At 47.4% G+C, this 8,717-nt stretch overlaps 1 protein-coding gene across 3 annotated transcripts; it reads left to right on the forward strand.

The window, feature by feature from the left end:
- The first annotated feature begins 900 nt into the window (after positions 1 to 900).
- On the forward strand, positions 901 to 7,217 carry TAC1 (tachykinin precursor 1). 3 transcript variants are annotated; one of them, XM_009085984.4, is made up of 6 exons: positions 901 to 989; positions 1,775 to 1,912; positions 2,069 to 2,165; positions 2,773 to 2,796; positions 4,453 to 4,506; positions 6,736 to 7,217. In XM_009085984.4, the coding sequence occupies exons 2-6, from the start codon at positions 1,790 to 1,792 to the stop codon at positions 6,783 to 6,785; spliced, it is 348 nt and encodes a 115-aa protein (XP_009084232.1). In that variant the 5' UTR covers positions 901 to 989; positions 1,775 to 1,789; the 3' UTR covers positions 6,786 to 7,217. The 3 variants fall into 3 exon arrangements, with proteins under 3 accessions (XP_009084232.1, XP_018764982.1, XP_050827545.1); XM_018909437.3 differs by lacking the exon at positions 901 to 989 and adding an exon at positions 996 to 1,419; XM_050971588.1 differs by lacking the exons at positions 901 to 989; positions 4,453 to 4,506 and adding an exon at positions 996 to 1,419.
- Positions 7,218 to 8,717: the final 1,500 nt, after the last annotated feature.

Below are 8,717 nucleotides of genomic sequence, written 5' to 3' on the forward strand. Positions count from 1 at the left end.
GCGATCTTATAGACAAATCTGTCACAGGGGAAGGACGCCGGCAGGGATGTGCTGCTGCAGAGACGGGCTCGGTACTCTTTCCAGTACAGGCGTTCGCCTTTTCCCGCAGCCAGCCCAGCGGTGCCGGCCTGTTGCCCGGCGGCGGTAGCTCCTGAGCAGGCACACACACCCCAGACCTGGCGGTGGCAGCCCCCGAGCAGGCACACACACCCCGGACCTGGAGGTGGCAGCCCCTGAGCAGGCACACACACCCCAGACCTGGAGGTGGCAGCCCCCGAGCAGGCACACACACCCCAGGCACGCACACCCTGCCAGGCCCTCCTCAGCTTCGTGCATCCCTCACTTTTAGTCCCGGTGGGCTAGGGCTACCTGAGCAGCGGCACGGGGGAGACAGACTCCGGGGAAGAACGAGGCCCGGGCACGGAGGCTGCCCCTCTGCCTGGCCGCCGGGGCCGCCGGGGCTCCCTTCCCGCTGGCCCCCGGCCCCTGCCAGCTGCTCTCCCTCCCGGCGGTGCCGCTCGCAGCGCAGAGCAGCTCTCCGTGCCCTGGGGGAGCGGGGCGGGTGGCAGAGGCGAAAAGCGGCGTCTGCACCTTTACATCCGCACCAGCATCCCGCATCCCTCATCCAGATCCACCCCCTCACCCCGCGTCCGCACCCGCGCCCTCCGCCGGGACGCGCCTTCCCCGCGGACGGTGCGGGGCCGCCCCGAGGGCGCGGAGCTGCGGGCAGGGAGCGGCGGGGGCAGCTCGGGGAGCCCCCGCTCTGCTGGCCCCGGGCAGAGCCGAGAGGCGCCGCCGGAGCGGGGGGCGGGGGCTGCTCGCCGGGGCGGGGGCTGTCACGGGGCTGGGACGATAAAACCGGGGGTAATTGCATTTAGGCAAATGAGGCAGTGTCGGCCCTCCCCGTCTCCAGGCATATAAAGTGGGGAGCGCTCCCGCGGCCGGCCAATGCGCTCGGAGAGCAGCGCTCGCCCTGCCCGCTGCAGACGGTGCGTGCGCTGCGAGAGCCCGGCCCGCCGTGCCTGTGTGCGAGGGGTGCGCTTGTCCTGTGGTTGTGAGGCGGTGTGCGAGTGTACTTCTTTGTCCCGGGCTGTACGGGGGTGCCTCCCCGGGGGGGTGCCTATTCGTGCTTGTGTGTCCGCACCTGCGTGCCTGGATGTGCCAGCGTGTTTTTGTGCCTATCCTTATGTGTCTGGGTGTGCAAAGGGATGAGTGTGCACCTCTGGACTCATGTGTCTCTGTGTTTGTGTGTGTGGACAGCTACGTACCTACGTGGGTGTGAGCGTTTAAAGTAGGTAGCTCTTTGTATGAGTTCGTGAGTGGATGCATGAGTACCTGGATGTGTGGATGAGGGGGATGTATCTGTCTGCGTGTGTGCATTTGGGAAGGTGAATCCTAGATGTGCATAGACGTATGAGGGTATGTTAAAGTCTTCCCCCGTACGTGCGTGTGTGAAGGGGCACCGCTGGCTGTGCGTGTCTGTGTGTCTGTCCGTGTGCTGGGGAGCATACCGAGCTGTGTGCCGCTGTAATGGGTGTGGGGTGTGTGTCTCTCCAGAGGGGAGAGGTCTCTCTCTCTCTCTCTCTCTCGGTAATGGGTGTGGGGTGTGTGTCTCTCCAGAGGGGTCTGCAGCAGTCGGGGCGGGGATGCCGGTGTAACTGGGCAGTGTGGGGCTGTACGTGCGAGGCAGTGTGTCCGCAGTGTGCCCCGGGGGCTGTGTGTCCGGGCGTGCAGGGCTGGGCGCTGTGCCCGGCTCCAACCTCTGCCCCCGCAGGACGTCCAGGCGGCGATGAGGCTCCCGCTGGCTTTCGCCGTGCTCCTCCTGGCCTCGTCACAGGCGCTGGGCGAGGAGATGGGAGCCACCGACGACCTCAGCTACTGGTCCGACTGGTCCGACAGTGACCAGGCTAAGGTGAGCCCCGGCGGCCCCGCGGGGTGGGGAGCGAAGGGTTCGGAGCCAGGGGCTCTGTGCAGCGAAGGGTTCGGAGCCAGGGGCTCTGTGCCGGGCTCTGCCCGGCCGGGACTGAATGGGGGGTCCGCACTGAGCGCCGCCGCTGTCACCCCGCAGGAGGAGCTGCCGCTGCCCCTGGAGCACTTCCTGCAGAGGATGGCCCGCAGACCCCGGCCCCAGCAGTTCTTCGGCCTCATGGGCAAGAGGGATGCCGGTGAGCAGGGCGGGGGGCTGCTCACGCCTCTCCGCACAGCTCTTCTCCCCGTGCCTGCCCAAACTTTACGCGGTTATCGCTCGGGATTATGTGTTACATCTGTTTCCTTGGCTGCCATGAGGGTACTTTGGGTTTAGGCTTTTTTGCTTTGTTGTTTCTTTCAAGTTTTATATGAGATAAACTCACTGATTGGAAAAGAGAGGGCTTTAAAGTCTTAAGTGTGTACCTGTTACAACACATAAATCCCAGTAAAGGATAGTAGGATAATTCATAGGTCAGCATACATGCCACTGAATCACCAAAGCGTGGAAACTGGTTGAGTATACAATTATTGTCACATATTCTACATGTTTACTCAACCAAGAATTGATTTAAGAAATTGGAGCTAAACTAATCTAAATTGTGTGGTAGGCTGAAACAAGTTTTTAGTCCCTTCAAAGAGAAATGCAGTTGTAAACCATCTCCCTAATTTCCTTAAGTGGAATATGCGTAGGTTAGTTTTTGTATCTGATTTTTCGAAGCATTGCAGTAGCATCATATGTATATGCCAATCCTTTTTTAACAACTCTTTTTGTCTTTTTTCTCTTTCCTTTCCTCTTCCAATCAGGATATGGCCAGATCTCTCACAAAAGTAAGTTTAAAAAATACAAGTACTTTAAGTAATCATAGAAGATATTCAAATAGAGAATAGTGTATTTGACAGGATTATTTAGAAGGTGGCTGGTTTCAGCTAGGGACTGACAGCACCAGTGGTGGAGAAATGATCTATTAAAGAATTGAAACCTCCCCTTCAGTGCCACTGTGAGCCTGTATCTCATCTGAGCTGCTGCAAGCTTTGAGATTTCAATCCATATTAATGTGCGGATGTTGCAGCTCTCTCTTATTTCCCAAGGGGGGATTTTGTAAGCCTTTCTCATTGGCAAGGCAGGCTTACTGCCAGACTCTGAGAGGAGCAATTAAGATGGCAAAATCTGGAAAATTAGAATAATGAATTCCCAAGTCCCCAAGAATGCTTTCATGGGAGCACCCAGTCCTCACATACTGGATACTGCATCTGTGCCCTCAGCATTGTCTGAGAATCAGACTCCTGCTCACAGTAGGGGCTGGCTGATGATGTGCTGCCAAATGAAGAGCCATATCTTGCCCCACTAGTAAGTGTGCCTTGCTCTGCTTCTGTGTAACACCAAGTGGGGGATGCTATCAGCACTGGGGTGTCAGCTTGCTCTGCACAGTGGTAATTTTATTGTCTGAAATTATCTCACGATGTTTAAAGAGAAACTGGAAGGTTTTTATTAAGTAAACATGATCTTATATTCTGTGAAACCTCCTCTGTCCACAGAGGCCAGCAACTGTCCCAGTGTTCTATTATTCACAAGATGCTTTCTCTGGGGTTATGTATTGGAAGACCAAATAAAGAGTCTGATACAAACTCATGCCAAATTTCCATCTGACTAAAGTAAAAAAAATATAGTTTTCTGAAACTGCTTCAGCTTGAATTAATACACGTGAGGTCTGAGTATCTTGCTTTGCATATGAATTCACCAAGCAAAATTCTTTCCAAAGAGAAACTTCTACGTTTGACTCAAAAGCCACTTTAGATAAAGAAGAACTGTTCATTTTCATTCCTTGTCTGAAACTACAGCTACTACTATAACCTGATATGTACTGTAGGCCTAAACTTGGAGCAATTTATCCTCTACACTTCCAGTATCTTGAGAATTACTAAAGGGACAGGAAGGTAATACCTGAACTTATAAGTATTCCAAAATAGAGTCAGACTGTCTAGCTCAGACGTGTCCAGACACAGAGCCCCATTGGCTTCCTCTCCATAAGGGCTGCACCTGACCTGTGAGGGAGGATTTTCTTCCACGTTACAGAAATAAAACAACAACAGGTAGAAGATGTGCACCACACAGATGGATGCAGGCTATACCAAGACACTGCCTTCTTGTGCATTTGTTTAGATCAGTAGGAATTGTACCGGGAGAGAAATAAGATTTGTACTGTTAGTGGCCATTGGTTTTCCATTATGCTTTAAAAAACCCCCAAAACCAAAGGTCTATTTAACCTAATGAGAAGCTGTCCATAACTGGCCTGTACCTTGGTCTATCCTGTTCAGTTTGATTAGTCAGACTGCTGTTCGTTCTCCATTGTCTGAGAGTGATGTGAACAACTGGTCTGTGATATAAACAGTTTCAGACCCTGTCTTCTTTCCTTGCAAGAACCTATTATTTTAAAAGCCTGCCTGGTTAAAATGTATTAAAACACCCCTAAATATATTTTTCAGGGCATAAAACAGACTCCTTTGTTGGACTTATGGGCAAAAGATCTTTAAATTCTGGTATGTATTTGACTAAATCTGATACTTGGTGATATACAGCCTCTTCATTCCGTTGCCTCTTTGTTCTCTCCCAGCGGATGGAAGAAGCAGTTTTCATGTAGTGTAGATCCAGAATTCTCTGTAAAAGAATCAGGATTTTCTTTGTTACCCATGATATTTCAGAGTTCACTTCACCTCAGTGCTTGAAATGACCAGGCTGGTGTGAGCTGCTGGCAAGCTCAGGTAGAATTCCCCAGAGTACTTTCATTACTGTCCCGTCCTTGCATGTTCTGCTAGTCCCCGAAGTGCTATTGAAACAGAAATTCCTAAATTTTAATGACATATCAAGAAAAATGTGGAGGCTGAAAATGCAAGGGTCACTTAACTTGTGGTCTAAATTCAAATCTCATCAGGTAAAAGGATATCGTCTCTGGAGACTCTTATTCCTAATACTTGGAGTAGAAGGTGAAAGAACAGAACCTTGCCATTAACATCACCTCATTCTGCAGATCAGGCTGTCAAACATTCACAGTCTCTTTCAGCTTTTGACTTCACCTAAAGCATTTTAAACTCTGAATGGGTACTGTGAATTTGTTTTCCCATAGCATCCATATGGGGCAGAATTCTCCTCTCCCCTCATGTGCAGAACCCCTGAAGTCCCCCCATAGCTCTAACTTCCTTCCCTGTGCTCTCGGGCTATACTGAGGAAATCCCTCACTGTGAACTATAAAAGCATCAGTTGATTCTCCAGGATAAGAATTAAAAAAATAAAAAAATAATATGTATTTCATGTCTCTAAAATAGTTCTCACTGTTTTGTTAAATGGATGATAAAAGTTAAATTACTAGCTGACACCTTTACATTATGTGGATACATGCTGTGATCTATATTCTGCAATTATGGTTGTCAGTAACTTTTATTTTCAATTAAAGTCCCTTCAAGACTAGTAATATTGCTCTCTGCATTATTTTGCAAATTGCTATGTATCATGAATAATTTTGTACAATTTTCTGCAGTGGCAATAGCTATTAAATGCATAATACCTGTAAATATATCTGCTATCACAAAAGTAAATAGCCTGTAAGTAATAAATTTTGTTTGGTTTCCACTGGGATTACATTTACATGAATATGAGAATGTAAAATACAGAAAATGTTTTAAAAAAATGCAAAGACGTTATTGCCCTAATTTCAAAATTGCTGGTATAGTCAGGATGCTGTTATGTGGTATTTCTGACAAAAGGGAATAATGATGTTTTACTCTGTTGGGCTATGTAACACCTGTCTGACAGGTAGAACTAGAATTCACAGCTCTTCTGCCTCTGCAGGGAGGCTTGAGGGGGAAATGATAAGAAGCTTTTTCTGCTCCACCAGAGGAGAAGATGGGTCCTTAGGACTGTGTAACCAAAGCAAGATCAGGAGTAGTGAGTGTTAGGACTACCATCACTTCTCCCTTTTAGGAGATATTTATCTGGGCAGGACCTTTACCCCATGCTGTGGTTTTCTTCTGCAGAAAGCCCCTGAGCTCCCTGGTAGTGGGCAGGAGTCTGTGCTGTCCCTCTGGGTGTGAGCACATCGCTGATTTACAGCCTCAGGTGCCAAAGCAGGGTGAGGGGATGCTGATATCTCAGTCCCTGGTTTGGGGACAGCCTTGCTCAAGAAGGGCTCTCTGGATTTCACTCTCATTTTAAATGAGCAAGAAGGAGAAATCTATTACTACTAAATGTAAAATATGTTACTTAAGACTTTTTTAGCCTGCAGCTTGTCAGCATGGTAGTCTGAGTTCGTCTGAGGAGCTTGGCTCCTGCCACAGTGTACGGTAAAATTATCCCTGTGTGCAGGGCTTGTGGACAGGGAGAGTTTCCAAGAGCTGGCAAGGAGCTGACTGCACAGGAATGAAGGTGGATATGCCTGTGCAGAAACCCTCTACCACAAATTGACCTGAATGCTTAGATCCCATCAGTAGAATGAATTACTGGGAGGTAAAGGGGCTCTGAGTTAATGGTGCTTCAAGCAGGTCAGCAGATGAGAGGTGGAAAACACTGCTCAGACCTTCAGCCTTCTGGAGGACAGTGTAGTCTGAGAGGTAAAACCAAACCAAAGCAGCTCAGGGATGGGCCAGGAGCCCTGGTCTCTGTTCCAGACATGCCACTGGTGGTGCCAGCTGGCTGCAGTTCTCTGACACTTCTTGTGCTTGCTGGTGTTCATGAAAGGCTGTACCTGGTGCCTCAATCTGCTTTGTTTTTTGCAGGGTCCTCTGAAGGGAGCATAGCACAGAATTACGAACGGAGGCGTAAATGAGATGTTCCCGTGCATTATTTATTAAACTTCATTTGTTCTAATGGCCAATGCAGTGTAATATAAAATAACCACTGTATGAAATAATTATTTATTTAATAACTGAAGGGGTTTGGTTTTTTTTTCAAGTTGTACATTCAATAAAAGTATTATTTTTCATATTGTGGCAGTGACACGTGTTGTGTAGGTGTGTTGTGGTTCTGAAAGGACCAGCAACCCTGGTGATGTCTCACAACAAAGCACATGTTTGATATGAGCTGTAGAGTTATGTTCACTAAACAAGCAAATATTCTTTTGTTCATTGAAAGCCAGCCTATCAGCTTCACAGCTAGTGCAGAACAGAACTGATGTTCAGTCTAGTGCCTCAATTTGTTTTCATGGTTTATTATGTACTGTAACTTCTGTATCAAAAAATATATTTGTATCATTGCAGCATGTTTTATGTTCTGTGATTATGCATCAATATATTTTAAAAGGGGGGATGGGTAATGTTCGAATGGGAATCCAAAGTCTTCATTTCATAGTCTGGAATTTTATGATAGCAACATTTTAAATAAAAACTACTCTGGGGCTTTTGCAACATACTTCCTTTGCTGATAGTGATGGAGTTATTTCCCACGTTGGTCTGGAATGAGAAATAGCAACAGTGGTCTGAGACTGGAAAGAAATATCAAATTATTTTATTTTTGCAAGGAGGCTGTGAACCTCCTTGTGTGTGTTTGATGAAGGTTTTGGGGGATTTGCTGCTGGAGCTAGGAGTTCCTGGGATTGCTCCAGGTCACACAAGGTGCAATCCCTTCTAAACCTGATGGAAATCAGGAAGCATGTTTACTGAATGGAAAGAGCAGGATGTACCTCCCCAGCTCCAATACTTTGGTGTGGAATTAATCCAGTATTGTAGGTTTATTATTTGAAAGCCAAGCTCTTAATAAGTTCTATTCCTCAGATTCACAATAAAAGCACCTGTGGGTGTGAATCCATGCAATATTAAAAAAAAAAAAGTGACTGTAATTATCTTTTTAATTAAAATGTCTGATTGCTATATATCCAGGATGGATCTGAAATGCTACATCCATCTCAACAGACAACCAGGCATCTAGAGTTGTATCTTTCCCCCTGCTATGAGCTATGCTTCTCTGATGCTATGATGCAAACTTTCATTGCAGATGAGTCAGCAATAAAAACAGTCAGTGTGTACAAACTAAATTTAAAACTAAGTAATACAAAGGGATTCAGTGCTTGGTGTTTTCCCTTTTGGAAATTAACTCTTACACCTCCACTTTCAAGGTTACCTGAGGCATCACCACAACTACCCCCATCAGGAGCAGGTGGGTGAGGGACCTCACTCCTTCTGGGTTAGAAGCAGCACCTAAGCCTGCCCATGCTTAAAACAGATCCCACTTTCTGCTAGCTAGAAGCCAGATCTAGCAAGGTGGGGGGCTACATGGTGGGAAAACTGAGGTGGCTTGTGGCAGGGACCACACTGAGATGAGACACAGTGGTTGTACTGGCACTCTGGCAGCTCTTTTTCTTTCCAGGGCTAATTTTCAGGCTGATAAACTTCTGTATGAACTCTCACTAAGCTCAGTGAGGAGGAGAAGCTGACTGCTGGGCTAGCAGCACAGCAAAAGGACTGTGGAAATCATGTTGAATAACGCTTAGTGAAGGGTAGAAAGAAGGAAAAACTTTAAAATGCTGTTACCCTTGCCTGGAGGACCCTCACAAGAGCTCACACTCTGTGTGTGCTGAATTTTGAGACACAGAGAGGAGAGAATAAGCCTCGCCATTCACTCCCTGCAGCCTACACATCTCAAAAACCTCCCTGCAGAAGAAACCACTGCAAAGCCCACATATATACATATATATATATATATATATATATATACACACACACACATATATATATACCCATGGACTTTAAGTGTTTGAAAGACA

The sequence above is a fragment of the Serinus canaria genome, chromosome 2 (assembly GCF_022539315.1).
Source record: "Serinus canaria isolate serCan28SL12 chromosome 2, serCan2020, whole genome shotgun sequence".
NCBI classification, from domain to species: Eukaryota; Metazoa; Chordata; class Aves; order Passeriformes; family Fringillidae; genus Serinus; species Serinus canaria.

Bases quoted from the DNA above. Each gene is read 5' to 3' on its own strand.
- TAC1 (XM_018909437.3), top strand. The intron at 2,797-4,452 runs GTAAGTTTAAAA...TATATTTTTCAG, and splicing joins TGGCCAGATCTCTCACAAAA to GGCATAAAACAGACTCCTTT. The intron at 4,507-6,735 runs GTATGTATTTGA...TGTTTTTTGCAG, and splicing joins CAAAAGATCTTTAAATTCTG to GGTCCTCTGAAGGGAGCATA.